This window comes from Perca fluviatilis, chromosome 13 (genome assembly GCF_010015445.1).
Source record: "Perca fluviatilis chromosome 13, GENO_Pfluv_1.0, whole genome shotgun sequence".
NCBI classification, from domain to species: Eukaryota; Metazoa; Chordata; class Actinopteri; order Perciformes; family Percidae; genus Perca; species Perca fluviatilis.
In genome coordinates, this window is record NC_053124.1 from 15871187 (window position 1) to 15897499 (window position 26313).

General features: G+C 42.1%; 4 protein-coding genes across 6 annotated transcripts; 2 read left to right on the plus strand and 2 right to left on the minus strand.

Annotated features, from left to right (window-relative positions):
• Positions 1-377: 377 nt before the first annotated feature.
• On the minus strand, positions 378-3255 carry si:ch73-345f18.3. 2 transcript variants are annotated; one of them, XM_039820774.1, is made up of 4 exons: positions 2936-3255; positions 2319-2397; positions 1944-2165; positions 378-1826 (listed from the first exon to the last, which is right to left on the minus strand). In XM_039820774.1, exons 1-4 carry the CDS (start codon positions 2987-2989, stop codon positions 1438-1440), a joined length of 744 nt encoding a protein of 247 aa, XP_039676708.1. In that variant the 5' UTR covers positions 2990-3255; the 3' UTR covers positions 378-1437. The 2 variants fall into 2 exon arrangements, with proteins under 2 accessions (XP_039676708.1, XP_039676709.1); XM_039820775.1 differs by lacking the exon at positions 2936-3255 and adding an exon at positions 2609-2817.
• Positions 3256-3933: 678 nt separating this feature from the next.
• Positions 3934-10079, plus strand: klhl7 (kelch-like family member 7). The gene is made up of 12 exons (XM_039820778.1): positions 3934-4411; positions 4561-4663; positions 4981-5074; positions 5241-5365; positions 5674-5849; positions 6170-6344; positions 6828-6970; positions 7246-7486; positions 7669-7870; positions 8368-8465; positions 8950-9133; positions 9293-10079. Exons 1-12 carry the CDS (start codon positions 4283-4285, stop codon positions 9456-9458), a joined length of 1836 nt encoding a protein of 611 aa, XP_039676712.1. The 5' UTR covers positions 3934-4282; the 3' UTR covers positions 9459-10079.
• Positions 9990-14754, minus strand: aste1b (asteroid homolog 1b). Of its 2 annotated transcripts, XM_039820777.1 has the most exons (7): positions 14617-14754; positions 13610-13860; positions 13097-13363; positions 11990-12966; positions 11651-11882; positions 11335-11527; positions 9990-10708 (listed from the first exon to the last, which is right to left on the minus strand). In XM_039820777.1, the coding sequence occupies exons 2-7, from the start codon at positions 13845-13847 to the stop codon at positions 10399-10401; spliced, it is 2217 nt and encodes a 738-aa protein (XP_039676711.1). In that variant the 5' UTR covers positions 13848-13860; positions 14617-14754; the 3' UTR covers positions 9990-10398. The 2 variants fall into 2 exon arrangements, with proteins under 2 accessions (XP_039676711.1, XP_039676710.1); XM_039820776.1 differs by lacking the exon at positions 14617-14754 and having other exon boundaries at positions 13610-14526.
• On the plus strand, positions 14512-24260 carry smarcc1b (SWI/SNF related, matrix associated, actin dependent regulator of chromatin, subfamily c, member 1b). Its single transcript, XM_039820905.1, has 27 exons — positions 14512-14766; positions 15119-15238; positions 15603-15688; positions 15781-15862; positions 15955-16047; positions 16239-16308; positions 16401-16470; positions 16554-16629; positions 16850-16975; positions 17567-17649; positions 17854-17960; positions 18044-18103; positions 18264-18292; positions 18865-18980; positions 19095-19166; positions 19275-19388; positions 19673-19826; positions 19921-20031; positions 20290-20349; positions 20485-20763; positions 21641-21739; positions 21832-21940; positions 22027-22160; positions 22544-22678; positions 22855-22996; positions 23710-23814; positions 23927-24260. The coding sequence occupies exons 1-27, from the start codon at positions 14590-14592 to the stop codon at positions 23992-23994; spliced, it is 2877 nt and encodes a 958-aa protein (XP_039676839.1). The 5' UTR covers positions 14512-14589; the 3' UTR covers positions 23995-24260.
• Positions 24261-26313: the final 2053 nt, after the last annotated feature.

Below are 26313 nucleotides of genomic sequence, written 5' to 3' on the forward strand. Positions count from 1 at the left end.
ATAATCCAACTGCCGCACCCCCTGAACGCAGCATCCAATCAAATTAGACTATAGGTTGCAAATTAATAATTTCCACGATCAAGGTAGGTTGTCGCTGTCAGTCACTGCTCTTGGACAGCCGATTTAGCCACCAGAGATTACAATGGTTTTAATGAATCTCATTAATAAGTAATTTATTGACAGTTGGTTTATGATTGCATTGTAAGAATAATTGATTGTACTGCAGCATATAAACCGAAGTTGAATGATGTTTTGTCAGCAACTGCCTTTGATTCGTTTGATTAAAATGTATTGACATAATTATGAACATAATCAGTTACAATATTTTAACCATTTTGTCGCACAAACATGGGGTCAGAGTCATGAACAGACATAAGTAATACAGTTTTCCTTTATTAAACATATACCATTTTTTTCTATTAAATGTTGTCAATTTACTTGTTTTATTTCCCATACCTTTTTCCATTTAGATGAGCAACTAATTGTCAGGTTTTACCTACCACATCCTTGCATACTTTATGCCAAATTAATCTGTAAAGTTTATAAGGCAAAAGCAGGACTCTAATCTGATAAATAATGCATGACCACTTGACAATGACCTCTGGAACAATGGATTTTCCAAAATTAATTATCAAGATGGCATATGACCATGTGTTTGTCTGCTTTCACATTAATAGCAGATGGGAAGCTGTGGTTTTAATCAATTAATAAATGCATGGGTTTTTGTGGATAATATTTAGCAAATGTTTCCTCTGAATGTTAAAATAACAAAACACTACAAGCACAATCACAATCACAACAAATCTCGGGTCCAATTTCTATTGCTGCTATAGGAGACTGTGTCCTGTCCCCTGTTGCATTATAGAACAATTGTATATATGTATGTATAATCCAGTGCAGTTCACAACCAGCATACTCCTGCAAAATCTATCCAAATTTTGCAACAAAAAAGTGTCTAATCAAGTACAAACGTCTAAAGAATAGAAATACATTCATTATTTTGATTATTGATTCTGGAATTAAGGGAATCTTTATCAACATAGTGTAATTTCTGAGAAACAGAATACATCTGAGGACTATGAGTCAAAGAGCAACTGTTGGAATAGTAAAGTGAGTCTGCAATGCCCCCTAATGTTAGCTGGTAAGATTACACCAATCCAGGAAAATGCTGTAAGTTTTTACACAGACAACATATGTTAAGTGTTAAAGTGAGTCTTTGCTATATTTATTAAAATGTTAATGAAACATTTAAAAGGTAGATATCATCGTTAGTCTTTGTGTTCTTATAACACACATGATGCTGCAATGGCCTGCAAAGCAGAGAGTATACTTGGTACATTTAAATACATGCATGACGTTCTGTGTCCATAATGTTCAAAGAGTGTACTGCGTATTGTTATTGTTGGATTCAAATTAAGTATCTAAAATCTGCATGAACTACAAATAAGCCCCTGCTATTTGTGCAGCCTCAGTGAGGACTTCCCCGGCCCGTTGTTTATATCCCAGCGACAACTCCTTCGCCCTTCTCACTTCCTTCAGGTTCTCCTTCAGGTTCTCATTCAGTCTTCCTTGCTCCTGGTAAGTTTCTGCAGCCCCTTTCACCTGCTCAGCGATTTGATCCTTACTACGGAGCAGCCAGCCAATCAACTCTTGAAGTGTGGTACCTTTTGAGATGATAGCTTTGACGCTCTCAGAAGTGCCCTTCACTTCATCCTGTGCCAATGACAGATGTGGAGGCAGTGGTTCCTCCTCACTTTCACCCACAGGAACCACATTGAGGGAGAAGTCATAGCCCTTCATCTGAAGGGAGACCCTGTACCTTGCCTCTGGAAGTGGAGAGAGATGGAGATTGAAACAGAGAAATAAAGGAAACAGAACATTTAAGCCAGGGAACCTGTCATCATGTTGCCTTTATGGCAGGGAGCTCTGAGCGGGTCACTTACCATGCTCATCTCTGATCATCCCCACACATTCGGTTAAAGCCATTGTATCATTTTGGTTACAGCCGTAGCTCTGACGCAGGTTGGTGATATGTCGGACCATGGCCTCATAGCGCTCGTGCTGTTCATTGAAGGTCTCGGCCATGTCAGAAAACCTCTGGTCCAACTCTGGCACACACAATTGCCTCATCACCAGCCTGCCAATCCGCATCACGATCTGCGCATCTGGGAGGGAAAAAAAAAACAGTATCACACAACAGGCACGCACACACACACACACACACACAGAATGCATGTAGTTCAAAATCATCCGTAATTGTAGGTGTTAGAAATGTACAGGTTTTGAGAGACACATTAACATTTGGAGAGATTGTGTACCACTGTGTGTTGGCCGGGTCTGCCTGGCTGATATAGCTTCATTCAGGTCAGATGGTCTGGGGTGCAGGAGAGGCTGCCTCTGAAATAGGAATCAGAGTTTGTTTGTTTCCTTTACATAGAATGTTTTTGTTTTAACTGGCACTTTTCAGAAAGAGACATAAAGTAATAATAAGGCTTGTGTTCACCTGGACACATGTAATGACTCTGTCATAAACTCAGTGCACCAACCAAGTGTTCATGTTTAAAACAAAAATACATTTATTTCAAGTTCAAAGTTCTGTGGTTCTTACCTGCTTTTATGGAGACCTTATATGCGTCACGGTTATGTTGTATCTCTGCACTTTATATTCGTAACAGAACAATACAACTATAGTGGTTTTGATTACCCTTTCTTGTCTTGTAAGACACCATGAAAAATACTCTCACAGGGACTGCATATTAGCCTGATTCAAATACATAACATTTTTATAATGGGTGTAGTCCTCACCATTCTTAAATCAGTCTAGCAGGCTCATCCAACAGGTTAATCTCACTGAAGCAAAGCACTGATCAAGTTTCTCGGCTGAACTCGAATAAAACATTTACATAAAAAAAAAAAAAATCAATTGAACACGTACCTCGTTGGCGGAGTTTTCACTTGAGAAGCAGCAACTGCAGAAAAAACGGAGCATTTTTATGCAGCTCTGGGGTCTCTCAATTTGTTTTCAGTTCAATTATTTCTGACAATGCATCTGTAGTCCGCACATTCCAAATGACGTCAACGTCATGCGACTCCTGTCAAACTTTTCTTCTTCCTGGTTATGTTTTCTGGATTGCTGAACAGATATGAGCGTGACATAGGCCTACAGGTGCACGTAACAGGTGAGCTGCAGCGAGGTAAACAAAACTCTGCTGTTGCCATAGCTGGATCTATTCCTAGATATGCAATCTCAAATTTGATATTCCAATGGATCAAACAACTAAAGTGGTATGTTTTAAATACCAGAACATATTTATTACATGACATCTACAAACAGTTTTGAAGGATAAATAAAAACCGGTTCCGCAATCCTGCGGTCAATGTGTAATTTGTCATATCTGTCGGTAGAGGGCGAACGCGAGTATCTTCAACCAAAGCTTTTATATAGGCCACGGAGCACATCGGTACAGAATGGGGGAGGAATTGTTGAAGAAACAGAGGGAAAAAAAGGGATAGTGTAGTTTGGATAAAAGTATCTCAACAGTGGCAACAATACGGAAAACGCAATAAAAGAAAGATATTTAAACTCAATACAAAAAGAAGTTGGTATGGGAACAAAACACAGGCAGCAACCTAAAACAGCACCCATCACATTTTAGTGTTTTTTTTTTGTGATCGCTGCATATGTGCTTGCAGGAAGTTAGTATGTATAGCCAATCAGACAGAAAGGACATGATGGAAGAAATGAAACTATTTGGGTATAAACAGGTACAGGAGTAAATAACATACGTAGAGAAAAAGGGACAAGTCAGAAGATGCTTGGTCAGCTTCCTAATGAGAACAGGACTGATTAGGAAAATCTATGAAAAATCTGACATGAGTTAACTAAGTCCAGAAGATGGCAGTAGTGGAACATTAGGGATGTAAGCTGCCCTTAAAACCCCCCAAAAAAAGAAGAAGAAGAGGAAGAAGAAAACACAACCCGAGCTAAACTGAAGAGTTACTTACAATATATACTTCGCTAACCTCTTTTATCACTATTTGACATGACAGCAAGTTCATTTTTATGGTTTTCTTAATTACTTTCTCTCTACGAGTTTCAAGGAGAATTTGCCGTCAAACTGTCGGCTTTTTAGTTCATAAAATTACAACAAGCTGCTGTCTGCTAGCAAGCAAGCTGTTAGTTGCTGAGCCACAACAAAGAGACTGCAGCCGCACACTGCTGGCAGTGGTGCTAAAAGGGTTGTTTAATTTAAACTGAACAGATTACATTAATCAGGCTGACATGACAGGGGTCGCCTCTACAGAGAAGGCTGCAAGCACCAAGAAGAAGAGCGAAAGGAAGTGTGCTACCAAAGAGGAGTTCAGACAGCTGTCTAGCATCATGGGAGTCATGAACAACCTGAGGAAACAGGTGTGTGAGAGAGAAAATACAAAAGAGGACAAGAGTGTATGTCTGGAACAGGGCTTGACATGAGGCGTTTACTGTAAGTGTGTGTCCCTCCCTGTCCTGATACTCTCTGACTGTGTGTGTGTGTGTGTGTGTGTGTGTGTTTTATTCAGGGTACTCTCTGTGATGTGACCCTTGTGGTTCAGGGGAAACACTTTCCTGCCCACAGAGTAGTGTTGGCTGCAGCAAGCCACTTCTTCAGCCTCATGTTCACCAGTAAGTGTGGACCCAAAAACACAATCATTGCCAGGATAGACACACACACACACACACACACACACGCACACACTTGATATCTACATATGTACAGATTGAGCCATAGGGGACCACAGTAGTGAGAAGATTGCCTCTGCTGTTATAGGGGTAGTGCGATTTCTATTATAACATTATGTTTTTGGGATGTCACATTATTAATTATGCAGTGCTCCCCAAGCTGTTGCCAAGCATATAAGGAAAAACATTTCTTGATGTCACGTTTTGTTGGTATGTTTCCATTTTCTATTAAGTCTACCTCTGTTTTTCCTTACCTCCAGCCAGAATGATGGAGTCGATGTCCCACGAGGTGGAGCTCAGGAGTGCCGAGCCTGAGATCATTGAGCTGTTGATTGAATTTATATACACAGCTCGGTAAGAATCTTGGCTAAAAGTAGAGAGTAAATCTTGACATATAGGAGTGGTCATTTCGAAACATACAGGTCAACTGTTTTTTATACCTATAGGACTGTGGCGTGTGGTGCTAAACTCACAGCAGATTAGACCATGTTTTGTGTGTGGTGTGTGGTGTGTGTGTCAGGATCTCGGTGAACAGCAGTAACGTCCAGTCTTTACTGGATGCAGCCAACCAGTACCAGATTGAGCCTGTGAAGAAGATGTGTGTGGAGTTCCTCAAAGGACAAATTGATGCAACAAACTGCCTTGGTAAGAACAGAAAAACAATCTACGTTAAATCATATCTCATTTGCTTTTACCCCACAGTTTGCTGAGCCCTTTGGTCCTTAATTTTTTGAGTTACCAATTACCATTATTAAGTATTAAACTACTAAGGGCCAACAATTCCAGCCGATTTGAGTTTAACTTAGTTTGGTCATTGTGCCTGGTATGTAACATCAAAAGCAATTTTTGTTCATTTAAATATTAAAGTTATTTTCCCCACATATGTGTTAGGGTCAGGCCTGCTACATCATGTAACTCATTAGATTGGCTGATCTTTGTATGTTCTCCTGCAGGTATTTCCTCCCTGGCAGACTGTATGGACTGTCCTGAGCTGAAGGCAGCAGCAGAGGACTTCTTCGAGCTCCACTTCACTGAAGTCTACAAACTGGACGAGTTCCTGCAGCTGGACGTTAAACAGCTCACACACCTTCTACACCAGGACAAACTCACTGTCCGTGCCGAGGCCCAGGTACACATGTACGCACTCTTCGACTATACTGTATGTTTCATTTCTTTTGTGCCATAATCTTTTATATGAAAGGGAAAAAAATTGTCTTAGGTGTTCATAGAAGCTGTTGGTATTTTAGTGCCTAAGTTCGGGGACAATAATATTAAATAAAATGATAAGTCCCTTATTTGTTTAGTAATATGTACTTATTTACAACTTGGATTACCAAATAAATGGGTGTATCACATCAGGACAAAGTTGAGTGATAGCTCTGGCTAAAAACAATACCAGCTTTTAATCTGGATCTTCCCACGTGCTTTGTTGCATGCAATTGTCTCTAGATTTACGACGCAGCAGTGCGCTGGCTGAAGTACGATGTGTGTAACAGACAGCGGTACATGGTGGAGGTGTTGGGGTGTGTTCGCTTTCCTCTGGTCTCTAAAACCTTCCTCTCCAAGACGGTGCAGGCTGAGCCCCTCATCCAGGACAACCCACAGTGCCTCAAGATGGTCATCAGTGAGTGGGAAGAGAGAGAAACAAGTTGACACAACCCATTATATACGAGTGGACGTAATAAACATACACAATACTGAGTGTCTTATGTCTATATATGAAGGAACATTAAAACATTGGCGTAATGAGGAAATGGTTGACATTGTCTGCTATGTGCTATTACTCTGAATATAAACTATCTGCATCATTCTCTACTATAGTAGTGAAAGTTTTAAATATTTATTATTAATGAGGGTACAATTCAAGGTTTTGGCTGGGCTCTCGAAGATACATAACATATGAGCCACCACAACAGATGGTAATAATTCACCTAAATCCGAAACCCTGAATTAATGCCTTCATGTATATAAATTTGACCTGTATTATCTCATATTGTAGATTCAGATTTATCAGAGCAAGTTAAAACTGCTTTAGTGCTAAGGTCTCCTGGGTTGACATGAACGCACACACACGCTAAAAATATAACAGCCTATGCTTTTGTCCCAGGTGGGATGCGCTACCACCTGCTGTCCCTGGAGGATCGGGAGGATCTGGGAGAGAGCAGCCGACCGCGACGCAAGAAGCACGATTATCGCATCGCTCTGTTTGGAGGCTCCCAGCCTCAGTCCTGCCGTTACTTTAACCCCAAGGTACCGGGCTTAAGTCAGTAAATGTTGGATAGATATACAGTATACTCTGTAGTATACTATGGTGTGAAACTTTAGAAATCCAATTTTGGGTTTTGGTTAAAAAAATAAATAATTTGACGTCCTGGGCTTTACAGTGTTTACAACATTACATTTCATATTAATCAGATTGCAGAAACAAACATACTGTAGTTATTATAGTTTTTTTTTCTTAAGTCTACTAAAAAAAAAAAATCATATTTACCAGTGTTTAACTGTCAGTCTGGCTTTCCATGCAGGACTCCACCTGGACAGACATCCGCTGCCCCTTCGAGAAGCGCCGGGATGCCACAGCCATCTTCTGGGACAATGTGGTCTACATCCTGGGTGGCTCACAGCTCTTCCCCATTAAGCGCATGGACTGCTACAACGTCCTAAAGGACAGCTGGTACTCCAAGCTGGGTCCACCCACGCCCCGTGACAGCCTGGCTGCCTGCGCCGCCCAGGGCAAGATCTACACATCTGGGGGGTCGGAAGTGGGTGAGCACAGGGAGGTGGAAGGGGTGAACTTGGGACCTGGAATTGGGGAGGTTTATTTATCTTCTGAGTGGGTTAGGGGATAGTGGACATTGATGATCCTTCATGGGGGGGGGGTGAAAGGAATCCCCCCTTCTAAAAGCATGTAACCATGGTGTTAATGTACCGTACGTGTGTGTCTGCAGGCAGCTCTGCCCTCGACCTTTTCGAATGCTACGACACAAGAACAGAGTCTTGGCAGGTGAAAACCAGCATGCTGTTGGCTCGCTGCAGCCACGGCTCAGTGGAGGCCAACGGGCTCATATATGTCTGTGGAGGCACGGTGGGCAACAATGTGTCTGGCAGGGTCCTCAACAACTGTGAGGTTTACGACCCCAACACTCAACAGTGAGTCACACAAACCTACAGTCCAGAACTATACAACCCAAAGGATGTTGCGGGACCCCCACTGGCTTGTTTACAGTGTTTATGAATGGGAGAATGAAAAGGAATATGAGGGGAAAGGCTTTTGTTATGTACTGGCTGACAACAGTAGGACATGCAAGAACAATGTGAAGAAATCAAATGTCTTTCATGTTTAATAGTCTGTCTGATATATTCATATCAATGTTTGGTGAAAACTGTGTATCCGCAACATTTCTCCAGTAGGAGGATAAATAGCCTTCATTTCAGTTTGACAAAAAATCATTTGTTATATTATTGGATTGGCTTTCTCCACAAAAGAGCAGGTGGACATAAAGCTCTAAACTGGAGTTTCACATGCACACAAAAGTGTTAAATCACATAATGTTACGTTGCACTGCTACGTTTATCTGTGTTCTCTGTTACACTCCTTCTCAACCCCTTCCTTGTCCCTGTGTCTGTCTCTGTCTCTCTATCCTCAGATGGAGGGAGTTGTGTGGGATGAGAGAGGCTAGGAAGAACCATGGGCTGGTGGTGGTCAACAACAGGATCTATGCTGTCGGAGGGCAGGGAGCACTGGGTACAAAAAATGGATAATGCCATAACCATGTAGTGATTAAGAATTAATTGTCCTGTAATAGAGCTGGGCAATATATCGATATTATATCGATATCGTGATATGAGACAAGATATCGTCTTAGATTTTGGATATCGTAATAATGCATAATTGTTGTCTTTTCCTGGTTTTAAAGGCTGCATTACAGTAAAGTGAGGTCATTTTCAGAACTTACCAGACTGTTTTAGCTGTTCTATTATTTGCTTTTTCCCACTTAGTCATTATATCTACATTACTGATGATTATTTATCAAAAATCTCATTGTGTAAATATTTTGTGAAAGCACCAATCCAACAATATCGTTGCAGTATCGATATCGAGGTATTTGGTCAAAAATATCGTGATATTTGATTTTCTCCATATCGCCCAGCCCTATCCTGTAATAATACTATTGAACATAGTAGCTGTAGTACGTGGCCTCTGTATGATACTGTTGTGATTTTTCTAGGTGGACTGGATTCTGTGGAGTACTACGACATTGCCAGTAACGAGTGGCGTGCTGCTTTGGCGATGCCGTGGCGAGGTGTAACGGTGAAGTGTGCAGCAGTCGGTGAGGTCATCTATGTGCTGGCAGGGTTTCAAGGTGTGGGACGGCTCGGACACGTCCTGGAGTACCACACTGATACTGACAGGTCAGTATTTTAACTAAATATTACAACAACAAAAAAGTTAAAAAAAAAAAAAAAAAAATCTGTTACCAATAGGCACAGTGGGAATCTACAAAATAAATCGAATTAACTCACCATTACTAAAATTTTGATCTTTATTCCCATTTCATACACTGTGTTTAGGTGGGTGACTTGCAGCAAGGTGCGAGCGTTTCCTGTCACCAGCTGTCTGATCTGCGTGGTCGACACGTGTGGAGTCAACGAAGACGAAGACATGGACCTTATAGACTCTCAGTCACAACTTGCAGCCACTGCCTCTTCATCTGCCTCAACCTCTTCATCCTCATAGGACAAGAGGAAGATTCAGTGTATATTAAGTTATGACGTTTGATGACACTTGTAACAGCTGCTGCGTTAGGCCTCCAGTCGATCCATGGAGCTATTTCACATAAGGCAAGGCCTGACTGCTCCTACTAATGTGGATATTCACGTGTGTATTTATTTTTATTTTTTTTAAACTATGTCCAGTAGCCACATTTCTATTTTTAATTTTTAGCTGTGCAAAAAGTGTAGGTCCTATGTTAAAGTGCTAGTGGGTTACTATCCCACAAATGTATTGTTTACGGGGACAAGGAGACTTTTAATTTTAACGGTTCTTAGGATAGATACATAAGACTGGTTTAGAAAAAAAAAATGTTGTAATGTTTGTCGCTTGTGAATTACTTACAAAGTGTAGACTGCATTAATGAATAGTTTAATCTTGGTTGTGTTGTGTACATATTTAAATTAAAACTGACTTTATAGAACGAGTAAACATTTTATTATTGGCCATGTTGTTACGAGTAAAAACTAGCTGAATGTGATGATTGAAAACAACGTGTCACGTTTGATTTATATTTTTTTTATTGTAGAAAGATGAACACCAAATTCATAAGTATGAAGGCATCTGCAATAAAATAAGATTTAATGAGTTGCTTATTAAGATGACAATAGCTGCCATACAACTTTGTGGTCAGAGATGATAAAATAAGTAATGTTCTGCATTTACGGTTTACATCTTGTGTTGATGTAACTGATTAAAAGTGTCAGATTGAAAACATGCATCAATTACAGTGATATAAAAGCTTTCATAAATCAGCTAAAAGCAGAAACAGGTGTAGTTCTTCACTTGTGAAATTACTATTTATAGCATTCCCTGAGTGTGTCTGATAAAACACAGGAATGTCCTCCCTCATATGGGCCCTAGCAAGTGTTTCATATCGATCAGTTCATTTTCCTCTGCCTCCACATCAATAGTCATCAGACTCTTCGTCGCTCATCAGGAGAGCAAACCTGTTGTTTATCTCCTCAGTCCCTCTCCCCCCTCCCCTTGCTCCTCTCCCACGCCCCCCTCTTCCTCTCATTCCCCGGCCTCCACCTCTCTTCCTCCTCCCTGCTGCCGAAGAGGATGGATGGGTTTTGGAGCTGCAGTTCCTCACAGCGTCCAGCAGGGAGGAGTAGAGTTGTCCCGACATGGAACCCCCGGCTAGGAGGGATTCAGCAGCTCGGCCCTCCTTCAGATACCTGAAGAGGCCATGCACCAAGGTACCACTGTACAACCTGACGCGCATACAGAAAGGGAGAGAGAGGCAACCAAGTTACAAAAAAATAATTTTTAGATTGACCCCAGGTCCACCCCGATAAAATGGAAGTGAATGGAATTTTGAAAATGTATCTCCGTGTGCTCTCTCTCAATTACTCTTGATTTGTTTTCATGTCATTTCAATGTTTTAAAGTACCACAAACAAAATTTCATCACCCCTACATTTGAATGGCAGCAGCAATCTCAAGAGATTGGTATCACAGTTATGATCAGATTCCACTATGTGATAAAGTTTATTATAATTTGGTTGAATGACCATTTAAGTGTATTGATTTGACTGACACTGATGTGGTGTCGCTTAGGACAATTATTAATTCTAAATAATGTGAATATTTTTCTTATGTGATACTAGTATATTGAATGTATGAACTGTAATGCACGTGGGTCGGACAAGCAATTGGATGTCACTTTGGGTTTGTGACAAAAAAATGATGGGCATTCTTCACTACTTTCTGACGATAAGACTAAGTGATCAAAGAAATAACAGAGTAATCAATGATGAAAATAGTCATTTGTTGCCGCTCTAGTTCTCATAGTTGGAAAATGAAAACGGTGTCTCCACTTTCACGTCCCTGTTCCTTACCATGATAGGTGGGGTTCAGGCAGTGGCATCAGTAATAGCTGATTGAGACACAGTGTGCTCCAGAGGCAGGCCTGCCATTGGCTAAAACTGTGAGCCGCTCCGACATCCAAACCCCGTCTCTCCCCTGGCCTCACCCGTTGTCGATCCAGCCCTGCCCAGACGTTGCGCTCTGCAGCCCAGTTTAGCTGTGGGACTAGGATGATACACAGCAGCAACAGAATGTAGATCATCAAGGATCACTGTTTGCCTTTTTACTGAGGTACATGTTAGTGTTTGTAACCTTGTGGAACAATACAAAAGATACAACACATCTAACCGGCATGCTGGTAGTGTGCAGCTCCAGGCTGGTTGTTCCAGGACAGCTCTCCGTAAATCATGCCCAGCACCAAAGCCTGGAGCTGGGGCTGTGAGGGTGTTGGTATGGCCTCTCGCAGCCAGAAGGCTGTCACTGCTACAGCCAGCCTCAAGTGAAGAGGAACAGGAACCAGAGAAGACTCCTTCATCCCTAAGACTTCTAACAGGACACCAAGACGAACCGCCACAGGAGCCTGGATGAAATCATGGGACATAATTGGGAAAGGTAAATTAATCACATGAACAATTTTCTTTTGAAAACCAAAAATTCAACAAACTAGATTTTTATTGTCATGTTTACCTGGCCAAGTGTGTCTAGACGTAGGGGGGTTCTGAGCGGATGTGCCTCTACATGGTTTTTCTTCAAGTTCAGATCCACACGGCCGTACTCCTCTACAGTAGAGCCCTGAGCCTGCACTGTAGCTGCACCAGCGGCTTGTTCAATGCTGAATCCTACATTTACACCCTGCTGTGTGCCCTGACCCCTACCTCCACCAACCTGACCACATCCCCGCCCCCTTCCCCCTCGCCCTCTCCCACCTCTTGTACCATGGCTGATTTTTTCTTGTACCCTCATATCCCGTGCTTGGACATCTGGGCCTCTCTGCAGTAATATCCCATATATAGCCTGGCGTATGGTGCTGGCACTACAATGGCTGCTGGCTAGCTTGCTGTTCTCCACCTGTGGGATGAGCAGGACCCTGTGCATCACCAGAGCATCTACCACCAAGGGAGCCAACAGTCCCTGAGCTGCAGCCAGCGACAGGCACTCGGGCAGCCCAGAGGTCCGCCCTCCAGGAGCTGCCTTACCTCCAGAGAACCAGCAAGCCAGAGAGCTTTGAGGGGCGATGTGGTACTCCTGCATACCTGCCCACAGCTGTGAACTGAGCCCAGACTTCTGTCCTCTCTTGCCCCTAACGTCTCCACCTTCCTCCCCCATTAGCCTGCTCACTTCCTCCAGGGCCTCCGCTGGATTTGAAAAAGAGGACAGCCAGAGAAGGAAGCCCTCAATGCGGGAAGTGGATGCTCTACCTTTACCCCTGCCACCACCTCTCCCTAATACACTCGCATCTAACAGACCCAGGAGTGTTTCAGTATCTTTTGGAGTGCCATAATCATTACCAGCCAGGACGGCACATAAGGGTAGCAACTCCTTGTTCATTCCACCGAACCAGCGACACAGGCTGGTAGTGGTGTAGCATCGAGCTGAGATGTAGCGGTGAGAGGCTTTACCATTAAGGTTGGTCCACTGGAAAAAATGGTGTGGCAGGTAACCACCTAAGAAAACAAAGCACATACACTATATGTAAAACAACAGCAAAGCATTAAGTGAGATATCATCACTGTTATTCATTACAAAGGTCGATTTGGATCGTTATTAAGTACAAAAGTCTGTCGCTATCCACACCTGGCAGGTCAAAGATATAAAAGTCACTGTCATTGGTCAGAACTGGGCAGTTCCACTGGTGAGCCAAACATGCAATTTCCCAGTCAGCCTCAGCTGGACACTGGACCACTGGCACTCCTCTCTGGATGAGGACCTGAATGAAGACATCTCTTGTGAGGATGGGGAGAACAGAGCCATTGCGGCCGTGGGAGAGGCTGTCTGCCTCTCTTATCTTGGACTGCAGACGCTGACGCAGAGTGGGAAACTTCTTGTCACTGGGGTCAATACCTTATAACCACAAAAAAAAAAAAATGACTTGGTGCAGGTTCAAATTAACTTGTTGATCCATTTTTAACAAATGTGAGCAAAGTGCTTTTGTTGAATCTAATTCATTTATCAAAAGAACTGTCTACACTGATCAAAACACTTGACTATATTAAATATAATTTAATATATAATAATGCATCGACATCAACTTTAATAAGATGAGTTTCCTAAAATAAAAAGGTGCTGATAGGGAGTTACAATTCTTACCTCCATCCAGTACCACAAATGGCTGGATGTTGCAAGCCGCCAATGCAGACAGGAACTGAGTGAGCAGGCAAGCGAAAGCATCATAGTCCCCTCCATGCTGCTGGTCCAAACCGTGGTTAAAGTAGAGGCGGAAATACAAACTGCAGCCATCAATAACCAGGCGACTGTCCCTGAATTTCACATTTTGGAGGAAGTTTCTGTTCCCCTCCACATAGGTGGTCAGACCCTGGACACCCATAGGATCTTAGGGCCTAGGTAAACAGGGAGCGAGTGAGAGGATGAATATGTTACTCACGGGGGTGCTGGTGCATCGGTGCCACGCAGAGTAGTTGAGACAGCTAGTTGGTCTAAGGTTGTGTGAAGTCTGCGGTTTTGCAGATATCCAATTATAGTATGCGACGGAAAAGAATCATAACAAACTCGCTGCTACTGCTGAGTCGACAGTCAGCTGCACAGAAGTTTGTTTTTCCTGTCTCCGGGGAAATTATGACAAAACGGAAAATACTGCAACAATACAATTGAATATAACGTTAAAGGCAAGTGATTTGGCCATATCTTGTACTTTTTCAAACAATTATTCGAAAGGTAGCTTGGAATTAGAGCATTAAAAGCATTTATACAAGCTGCTAATCAATGTCCATTTACTTCACTTCTGTTCCTCCTTTTTACATGTCTTGGGTAGTTATTTCCTAAATGTTATATTTCAAAGTAAAAGTCGTGGTTTGTAACAAAGGTATGTATTCTGTTGTGCATAAAAAACAAGTTTGGGTATTTTAAACATATACTACTGAATAAAAAACGCACACAATTAAGTTTAAAAATAAATGGAAATGAAAGGCAGTTAAATATTTAAAAATAGAAAACCCTTATGCCGAACTGCGACAATCGCGCTGCATCTCGCGAGAGAAAGCGAGAACGCAAAAGCTAGCGAGCGCGCTAGCCAGTTTTGTTCTCCCGTTTGAGATAAATCTCCTTTTATTATGGCCACAATGTCTGGAGGAACAAACCTCGGCATTCCCGGGACAAGCCAAGCCAGCTCCGGCACATCCGCACACCGGAAAAAAGACAGCAGTCCGTCCGCTAGGTTCTGGGAGAGTCCGGATACTTTAGCCCAGCTGGAGGTGGTGCGACAGTGGATCGGGAAGCACTACAAAAAGGTAGTTAGCTGGTTAGGAAGCTAGCTAACAAGCTAGCCGCCCCCTACTAGCAAGTCCAATGGCTCAGACTGTAAACAAACGTCTCATGCTGGATAACGTTACGTTTAACATTGCAGTGGCCAGCACGATTCGTGTTATGAAGTTAATGAGTGCTGTATCTGTTTAAAAAATGCATACAAAAGATGAAGTGCAAATGTAGCTAGTCAAATCCTAAGGGTTAATCAGTACAAATACAACAGTTAAACTGGATACACTGTCGGTAAAATGCAATAGGTTATAGGTTCCATTAAAGCATGATAATGAAACATTATCCTTCCCATATCCCTCTCATCTCTGTCTGTGTGTCCCTCAGTATGTGCTGGTGGATGCTCCATCGTGTCAGGCACTCGCTGCAGTAACCCTGCAGCTTCTCCAGTTCCAAGAGGATGCCTTTGGCAGACAAGCTACCAGTCCTAGTCTCACCAAACTGCCTGTGAGTTGTAGCTTACTGTCTTTCACTACACGAGTATTCTGAATTTACAATACCTCATCCTTTGGTTGTTCGCAGTCTCTGAAGTCTCCCATCTTTTTTTTAATTTAAGTTGATTTAGTCTTATTGTGTGGGTTGAGATAAATATATAAATATATGACAAGATGTAATGAAATATACTAGTAATTTGGTAGATACTGCATTACTGCATCACCATAATGAGAATAACCGAGGATAAAAACCCAATAAATCTCAAAACTTATTTTAGTTGTGGTCCTCATTAAAAAGCGGAAAGAGTGAGGTGACAGTAAATCTTGCAAGATGGGTTACAAAATGCCAGACTGTTGATTTTACAATTTCTCTGCAGACACAGTGCTTCCTTGACCTGCGACCAGGGGGTGGACTCTGCCACATTCTTGGCACTGCCTACAAGTTCAAGGCTGCGCAAGGCTGGTGAGTTGCATTCCTCTGATCGCCTTTGCTTTTATCACAGTAGTGTCCTACTATCCGTCTTATGATTTCTCTTCCCCTCCCTCCTTTCACAGGCGGAGGTTTGACTTGCAGAATCCTTCAAGAACTGAAAGGAATGTTGAGATGTTTGGTAGTATTGAAAGAGCGCTCATCCAGGTGACAGACACACACATTTAAACACATACACACATCAGCCCACCAAAGACACACCACTAATGAATGTGTACCAATGTTTTGTGTGTCTACAGAACAACTGTATGTCACTGCCTGTGGTATATCTGGACCCTACACTGGATCAGGAGCTGACTAGTAGACTTACAGATATTATCACCAAACACCAGGTAAAGTGCTGCAGAAGTTAAAGATGAGCCGCCACAGTGTTAGAGGGACTAATCAAAGAGAAAATGTTTAAAGGTTGAAGTATACTGAGACAGGTCTGGCCTACTAAGAAATTGCAAGAATAAGAAACGCAGTGCAGCTCTGATAATGTAGTTCAATCAGTGCCACACAGTCAAACTTTGTCCTTCCATAGGGTACGATCACTGAAGACCGAACACTCGCCAGTCACCACATCTACCCCTCATCTGCTTCTACAGAGGAAGGTCCGTTAAAATTAGTGCATGTATGGGTCTTTGTTATCGTTTTAAATGGTTATTTAACATGATTTTAAAAAAGTATATGCATCTATTTTCAGATGAATGGATGCGCCCTGTCATGCGGAAAGACAAACATGTTTTGGTACACTGGGGCATGCACCCTGACAGGTAAAGCACAAGCACATATGCACACAGATGTTCATATACAATCCCAATACTTACCTTTTGTGTCTCTTGCCACCTTCCCACAGTTACGACAGTTGGTTGTCCTCAAGTGATGTTGAAGGAGAGGTTGAAGAGCCACCACATTCAGAAAAGCCATGGCGGGTTAGTACAGCAGCACACTTAAAAACATGCTTTTGTACCACTCTGTGTACTTATTTACACAACACTGTTTCCTGCTACATTTACTATATCAATAAGTCTACATCAATTTTACTGGTATTTGGTGATATGATCTCTTGTGTATTCATTTTGGACACTTGATGAGATACACCAGCATGCGCCACCACATCAATACTGATTTGTGTGGGTGTCTGTGCTGCAGGTTCATGCCTGCTGGGTTCTGGACACAGATGTTTTCAACGAGTGGATGAACGAAGAGGACTATTGTGTGAATGAGAAGAATGTACCAATAATTTTCCGCCGACGTATTCACCTCAGAGATGACCAGGTTTGTGTGAAGCTGCAGGTGGTCTGGAGGGCCTGTGAAGGGAAAGGTTTTTTCAATTAAACATAGATCTTACAGTTTCCTGTTGGGAAATGGAGGCAACTGTGAACCATGAGATTTTCAAAATGTGAAGCGTCTTGATCGGTGATGTTTCAGTTAAAGATGCAGTAGTAAGACTTATAAAACTAACTTTCTGTCATATTTGTTGAAACTAACCCTATGTTCTAGTAGAACTACATGATGCAGGTAATTAAAAAAAATATTAAAATAAAACTCCGGCTCATCTGGCACCAACTACAGCCTGTAGTGCGATTTGCTAAAATCCACCGCTCCCTGTTCAGATACACCAATCAGGGCCAGGGGGGGGTGTCTAACTGCGTGTCAATGCACACACATTCATTCTCCCTTGTGGGGGGAGGGGCTTAGGAGAACGTTTTGGGCTTTAGCAGAAAGTTGGGAGGGACTGAGAAGTTGTCGATGTTCAAATTTTTTGGCTAAGTCCTGGATCTTCGCAATCCTACCTACGGCAACTTAATGGCACTAGAACTCTTTGTTTCTTAATTTCTCACTATCTACCTCTGCTGTCTACTGCAGGACTCCAAACACACCCCCTTCAAAAAGAGAAGACGCTCCCCCTCACCTCCTTCCTCTGAAGGCAGGAAAAAAGGAAAGAAGGGGTAAGGGGTTTTAACCAAACGGTTTTTGGTTTGGCATTTCAATGTGTGTGGTCTCAGCATTGATTTGTGTGTGTGTGTGTGTGTGTGTGTACGTGTGTGTGTGTGTGTGTGTACGTGTGTGTGTGTGTGTGTGCGTGTGTGTGTGTGTGTGTGTGTGCGTGTGTGTGTGTGTGTGCATACGTACGTGTGTGTGTACGTGTACAGGAGGAGGCGTGGACAACAGGAGGAAGAGCCAGAAGAGGACTTGACCAAAGACATGGAGGACCCTACCCCTGTCCCAAACATGGAGGAGGTTATACTACCCAAGAATGGTAAAACACTCAAATAAAACAATTCAGTAATCGGTAAAGTAGCATGTTGTCTCCTAACCATCTTTACTGTGTTACTCTTGTAGTCAACCTGAAGAAGGACAGTGAGAATACTCCGGTCAAAGGAGGGACCATGGCTGACCTGGGTAGGTTAAGTGTTATAGCTAATGTTAAAGGAGAAATTCTGCACATGTAAATGCTTCTTCTAGTTTAAAACGGTGGAAAAAAAAAAGTTGGAAAAAGTATGAAATATGTGTAAATGCATCTTGAAATGTTACCCTTCCTTCACTTTTTTTCTTCTTCTAGATGAACAGGAGGATGATTTCCCAGGAAGGGTAAATATGTCATTTTCCTATTATTTATTTATTTATTTATTTATTAAATTATTTTTTACGAACTTGCGGAAAATTTGAGATTTGCTCTGCAAGTCAGTCTGGCCAAGATCCCATTCAAGCCCATTTCCAATTTTTCCAAATAGAGGCACCAATCACAACCGTTGAGGCGGGCTTTACACCAATCACAGCCGTTGAGGCGGGCTTTACACGATGACCATAGCGCAGCGACGGCGAGCGGCTTTTTGTTTACATTCAACATGGCGGCTACCAAAGCACGGCAACCCTATAATGCCGGTGTCGCTGCTATGTCACCCTGATCGTTGGTCTGATTGGTTGAAGGACTATCCAGTTGCGCCCAGAGGCATTTGAGCGGCGTCCGTTGGTGACGCCCCTTTGGAAATGGGCTGTGAATGAACCTTGCCCAGACCCACTCTCAGTTATAACTGAGAAGAGTCTGGTGTCAACCAGGCTAAGGCTGTGTAGTCTCTAGCAATAATTTGTATCTGTATTTAATCTGTTTTCAGTGATTTTAAAAGGGGTATTACATTTACTGTGTGTATGTGTGTTTCTAGGAAGATGAGGAGGGGAGAGGGGAGATTACTCGCCTGTCAGAGGGGGAGGACAACATCCCAGAACAAACTCATCACATCATAATACCAAGCTACACATCTTGGTTCAATAACAACAGGTAAATAAATACAAACACAGATGTACACACTTGTTGTGACATTGACTACTACTCCAAACATAGCTTTCTTCAGAACATACCCACATTTATAACCTTTCTATCCATATATTTAAGCATTCAGTCAATAGAGAAACGTGCGTTGCCTGAATTCTTCAATGGAAAGAACAAGTCCAAATCTCCAGAAATGTGAGTACTTGCACACATTCCGACTTTATTATGTAAGTCTTATCAGATTATGGATATGGTGTCAATAAAAACCTGATTTTAAAAAAAAAAAATTCCTGTGCGCTGCAGCTACCTGGCATACCGTAACTTCATGATTGACACATACCGGCTGAACCCCCAGGAATACCTCAGCTCAACGTCCTGTAGACGCAACCTCACTGGAGACGTCTGTGCGGTCATGAGGTATAACGTAGTGCGTGGGCGTTTGCCACCAAGCTTTGTCTGCTGCATCTGTTAAATTAAGTGCGGTGTGTGGGTGTCCTGAGATATGAATATGTTAACGAATGAAATCTGTTAGTGTTGGAAAGGAACATGCAGTATGTGGTGTACTTAAAACGTCTCAGAAGCAGCTTTTCATTTTAATTTAAAACATGAAATATGCTGATTTGTCAGTGTTTTTACATTTTGTCATCTGTGGGGGGCATTTTACAGCTGCAGCACAACAAAGAAATATTCTTTGTGTCCAGGGTTCATGCTTTTTTGGAGCAGTGGGGTTTGATTAACTACCAGGTGGATGCAGAGAGCAGACCCCTCCCCATGGGACCCCCGCCCACCCCTCACTTCAACGTACTGGCGGACACACCGTCCGGGCTGGCCCCCCTACAACACAAACCCCTACAGGTAAAACGCACATAAACACAGTAGCGCTTGACAACCGCTCTGAAACACACTTTTGTATCATATTAAATGTTACCTGATAAACTCCCTCTTCCAGGTGTCCGCCTCGCAACACATGTTGTATTTCCCAGAAAAGAGTAGAGAGAAGCCTTCAGACTCCCAGAACTTTGGTCTGCGCTCCGACATCTACACCAAGAAACACCCAAAGGTCTCACACAATAACCATACAAACATACTGAAAATTGCATTCATTTTTTTTTAACCTTCCTTTTTCTTTATAAAATAGTTTTAAATCATATTTTGTACACTTAACTAATTGTACATCCGTGTACATTTTTCCCAGTTTGTTTTGCATTTACTGAGTTTTACTATTCTCTGTTTAACCATTTCTGTAATTAATTGTTTAAAAAGTTGTTATTAGAGATACTAAATGACTGATTGATGGCCTATTTTTCATCTGCCTCAGACTAAAGGAGCAAGTGCGGGAAGGGAATGGACAGAGCAAGAGACTCTCTTGCTATTAGAGGTAAGATCTTATACATGACTTATTGCCATTCTAAAAGGGAAGTTGTTTTTTAATCATGTGAATCTTTTACCTGAAATTTTGCAAGTTGTTCTCACACTTGCTTGTTCCTCTGTCTCCCTCCCGTGTCTCTCTCAGGCCTTAGAGGTCTACAGAGACGACTGGAACAAAGTATCCGAGCACGTCGGCTCCAGAACGCAGGACGAGTGTATCCTTCACTTCCTTCGCTTGCCGATAGAAGACCCTTACCTAGAAGACTCCTCGGCCTCCCTCGGCCCACTGGCATACCAGCCCGTGCCTTTCAGCCAATCAGAAAACCCGGTCATGAGCACTGTGGCCTTCCTGGCATCCGTGGTGGACCCACGGGTGGCATCATCCGCAGCTAAGGCCGCACTGGGTGAGAGGACAGAGAGGAATGTTGATTAGGGTGTAGTGTACATTATGGTATGGTTTTGAGATGGTGTACTGTATGTTCAGTATGTGTGTAGTGATTCTACATATTTGTCTTCAGAGGGTTTCCGTGTGTCGCATTCAGTAGACTATGTATTCCGTGTGTATGCAGGTCTCCAACGTCCAGTAGGCGTCCATCCTACTTGTCTGTCCACTATGTGCCTTTAAGTCCCTGTATGTGTGTGTGTGTGTGTGTGTGTGTGTGTGTGTGCTGTGTGCGTGGGTGTCGCGTGTGCGTGGTGCGTGTGCACATGCTGTGTGCGTGTGTGTGCGTGTGTGTGTACAGTGAGGAATATAGTATATGTATGCACTCCTGTTAATTTGCAAGTTCTCCACTGAAACATTCTGAATAAAAATCATATGTATGTATATGTATATGTGTGTATATATGTATATATATGTATATGTGTATATATATGTATATGTATATATGTGTATATATATATATATGTATATATATGTATGTATGTATATATATGTATATATATATGTATGTATATGTATGTATGTATATATATGTATGTATATATATATGTGTATATATATATGTATATATATATGTGTATATATATATGTGTATATATATATATGTATATATATATATATATATATATATATATATATATATATATATATATATATATATATACACACATACATATATATATATACACATACATATATATATATATATGTATATGTATATATATATATATATATATGTATATATATATATATATGTGTGTGTGTGTCCATCCATCCATCCATATGTGTATATATATATATATGTGTGTGTGTGTGTGTGTGTGTTTTCATTTGTGCATGCATGCACAAATGAATTATTTCTCCATGCTGTCTACAATGCATCTCTTATTCTGTTTTGCTCTTTCCTTCAGAGTCGATGGATGCAGAAAAAACTGAAACAAACTCGACCACCCACCAGGTGAAACAGCATTCAGAGCTTAGAGTTTTTTTGTATCTGCTGGGGATTTCTGTGACTCACCTTGAGTGTGTGTACATTTGGATCTGTTTCAGGTCCCTTTGAGGGCAGATGTGCTCAAGGTTGAATCCAGTGGAGCCAAAGTGGAGGGAGAACTTGTCAAAAGAGAAAATGCAGAAAATGTACTTGCAGATGAGAGAGACGGTATGTAAATATGTATATGTTCCTACTATATGTACATGTGCATGTCTCTCTATATTAAAAAAAACAAAAAAAACTTTCTGATCAAGGAAGGGGAGATGACGACGAGAGCCTAGGGCGGGGAGACGTGGATGAGGGGAGAGTGATGGAGCAGGATTTGGTGGACGGCAGCGTTGCCACGGCAGCAGCAGCTGCTCTGTCCTCAGCTGCCACAAAGGCCAAGGTAAAAGCCCACTTTTCCAGTTCTAAATGGAGCAATCGGGGACGTAAAGTGAAGAAATGTTTTTTTTCTTCTTCCATTTATGTCACAGGTCAGGTCAGTTTCCGTCCCAACCCTTGTTGCTGATGATTGATTTTGTAGTTTTCTTTCAGTCTCTTAATTTATTTTCTCTCTCCCTACTTGCTACGCTCCGTCACACCTAATTTATTACCTTCCTGTTATGGTTTCTCTTCTTTTCTCTTTACCTCTCCTACCTTTTTCGTTTCCCTGCTTCTTCACTGTTACTTGCACTTACCACCCAGTTCCTTAGTCTTTATTTATAGTGTCTGTTTTCTGCTACTTTCACCCACCCTCTAACTTTTTCCATCTTTGCCATGTGTTTGCAGCACTTGGCAGCAGTAGAAGAGAGGAAGATCAAGTCCCTGGTGGCTCTGCTGGTGGAGACCCAGATGAAGAAGCTGGAGATCAAACTGAGGCACTTTGAGGAGCTGGAGACCATCATGGACCGTGAGAAAGAAGCTGTGAGTGAACTACAATATCTGCTATAGCCCAAACCAATCCGAAATTCCTAAAAACGCAATATGTCAAAAAGCTTTAATGGCTTTTAACATCTGTTTGTTCCATTGTATCTAGAAGCAATAGTAACATGTTTAGAAACCTGTATCATTAATACTTTGTGTCGGTGTGTGTCATGCAGCTGGAGCAGCAGCGGCAGCAGCTCCTGTCAGAGAGACAGACTTTCCACACTGAGCAGCTGAAAACGGCAGAAATGAAGGTTCGCCAGCAGAGGGAGCAGCAGGGCCAGCAGGGGCAGCCTGGATACACAATGCAGCAATCAGGTCTGTCCTAGTCTCGCATCGCCAGACCTATCTCCACAGCGCTGTGGCGTAAAGTTGGGCTACACCATATATACATTCTAGGATAGGAGAAAAAAAAAAAAAAAAACACTCTAGGTTGTTTGCATTTCTTTAAACCAATCACAATTGTCTTGGTAAGCTCCGGACGGAGCGACTGTGGCTCTGCAAAATGGTCTTGGGAAGAAACTTGTTTTGGTTTGCCACATACAATATTATGAAGTTACCTGTTCACACAATACAGTAACGTGAACAGGGCTTGACATTAGCACCCACCAAATGCAGGTAGATTTCGGCAGTGGCGTGTAACACAGTCACTCTCACTAGCCACTTTCACAGGTGGCATGCTTTTATATCGAAACACTGGTGGCTGGAGTACTGTGCCACCGCCCGACACAGGAACACTGTGACCCAGTGTGCAGTCCGCGGCCAGAGTACGGTGGCCCGTAGGGCACACCGGACCAGTAAGCCGCGGCAACTAGGCTAGCGGTGGGTGCGTCAGACAGAGTTACAACACGCACAGAGATGAGAAGGGTATGTATGGACTTAGGGTATGGACTTATCTAAATCTGGGGGATACGGTGAATAAGTCCCAATAAATCGGCGTGTTCCTTTTAACCTTCTTAGGACACAAGAAAACACTTCTAGTGTTTTAATCTCTTATCTGTTAAAATATTTGGTTCTCTCATTACATTTAGCCCTGCCTCCTCCTTCAGGCCAGTCCATGCCCAACCGCATGATGCCTGGTGGAGGAAATGCCCAGACAATGGCTCCTCGACTCTCTGGAGCTTCCAATGGCATGTGTGAGTATTCTTCACTGTTGTAATAGCTTCGAAGGGTGGATTTGTGCTATTTTTAACATGGTCTGATTCTGCATGTGTGTGATGACACTATCATGTTCTGTTACTGTCTTAGACCCGTCCTCGCAGCCTGATGGGATAGCACCAGCTCAGCCGGGTCCTCAAGCGTCCAGTCACAGCTGAACGGACCGGAAAATGAGACACACACACACACACACACACACACACCTGTCCTTCTTCAACCAGGACAAACACAAACAAAATTAACACTGGCAGAACTGTTAAGGAACAACTGTTAAGAAATTGAACTCTTCAGTACTAGTCACATGTTTATAGACAAATTAATTGTGTAATTTGGTCAACGGCTCGGTCTGTCTTATATCTGTGAAATATTTGTGCTCTGACGTCAGAGTTGAGGACTCAACTCATTAAAGTTGTTTTACATGAAACTCTGTGTGTGTGTGTGTGTGTGTGTGTGTGTGTGTGTGTGTGTGTGTGTGTGTGTGTGTGTGTGTGTGTGTGTGTGTGTGTGTGTGTGTGTGTGTGTGTGTGTGTGTGTGAGAGACTACATTTTAGTGTTGTCTTTTACATCGCTAGGTCTACATGTTGATATTGCCACAGTCAGCTTTTAATGACTTGAGCTTAATATGCTATAGTGTCTGGCTTTTGTTTGATAGTCTATTATCTGCAAAATGCCTCTGAGTTTCCTCTTAGCATAATGATCGGAATGATATTTGAGCTGTGCTTTTATTGGGAAGGGTAGACATGGAAGAACCAGCATTCTGGCAGCGCTTTTTCCCTTAACCTTTTATTGTACTGTCGTTTAGTGTAGGCGACAATCTGAAACTCCATTTTTAGCCGCCGAGAGGCTGAGTAGGGGAATAACTAACTTGCCAGATGCGCTTGCTAGTAATGATCACAGATCCAACTGAGTTTTGTAGATTTATTTGCATTAACACAAACAAGGTTCTGCATCCAACACATCCCATAATTGTATTACTGCCATACGAAGTGATGTCCAGAAGGCATGATAAAACGGCATTAAACGGCATTAGAAAAGCGTGAAAACAGCAGTCAGCAAAAATGAGACTTCCCCCGTCACCCCCTCTCTCATTCACAAAACCAAACAGATATTATTATTGCTTTCTCCGCTGCCACCAGGTGCCCTAATTAGTATATGACCAAAAGAAATGTTTTCAAAATAAAATAACTATAAACTGTTTATTCAGTTTATTAATATCCAATTAATTCCAAACCCGTATTTCATTAGATACCCAGGAAACCAGGTGTAAAGTAGATTGGATGAAAGGTTCAGGAGATATTTCAAAGACAGACACACACACACATACTGTATGCCTACTGTACATACAGAGATTCCCCGATTTTCTAGAGATAGTAGCATAAACTCATTTAGGGGTAGACACAGCAGGTGAATAGGCTAAACACATTAACTAATAGATATTAACATGAAACCTTCCTAGTTGATTACTGACATTAAGACAATTATATTTCAATCATAAAGGTGCACAGGATTTAGAGATGCTGATCCTCCTAAATCCGTGGCCATCAGAGATGTTCACAAGTCATTTTTTTGCAAGTCCAAGTAAAGTCTCAAGTCTTTGAGGGGCAAGTCCAAGTCAAGTCTCAAGTCTTTTGCCACGAGTCTAAGTCAAGTCTCAAGTCTCTGGCCATCTGATCTGTCCCTAACACTGTATTGTTAAATCTTATGAATTCAAAGCATGTCCTGTAGCTACCATCCATACAGTACAGTATCAAAATCAGTTGTAGGAGGAACTTTATGGGGTCTATTTAACACATCCCTCTAGCCCTCGGAGTCTGTCACATCATATGGATACAACTATAAAGATACAATGTGCTGGTGCCCAGCATTAGCACAACACTTTGTGATGGTTAGCTTGTTACCTGTGAATGCAAGAAAACCACAAGATCAAACCTTGATTTCCACAGAGCAGAAAAAAAAATGCAGATGTCATATTTATGTAGACAGCATTGCAACATATTTATACACAAACATGCATCTTATCAGCTGTAGGATACTCACATTTAGATTGGATCCATCATCTTGAAAGAAGCCTCTCGTTTATTTCAGCAGTTGTTACTTGACTCTAGTGAGATTTACTTTTGTCCTATCAAATAGTCCTAAGGAGGCTTTGGTAATGAACAGGTCCTCTTATAGTATCTTACCAGTCTATATGCAAGTGACATGTCAGGTGTTTCAATCTTTTGTCCACCTCCCCTCCCCACCCAACAGATGTGAACACCCTCCTTTCTTCCTGCCTACTAAATTGTCATTGGCTGGATGCAATGATATACCTGTCTGAACATGTGACTGATGTTCTGGGGTTCCTATCTTGTCTGTGAACCAGTTTTTCCAAATACCTGGCCTTCACTGACTGGCGTGACAACTGCTCTTTTGGGTGTTTGGTATTTTAAGCCCCCAAAATCGTCTTCCAGGCAGCTGTGTGTGTGTGTGTGTGTGTG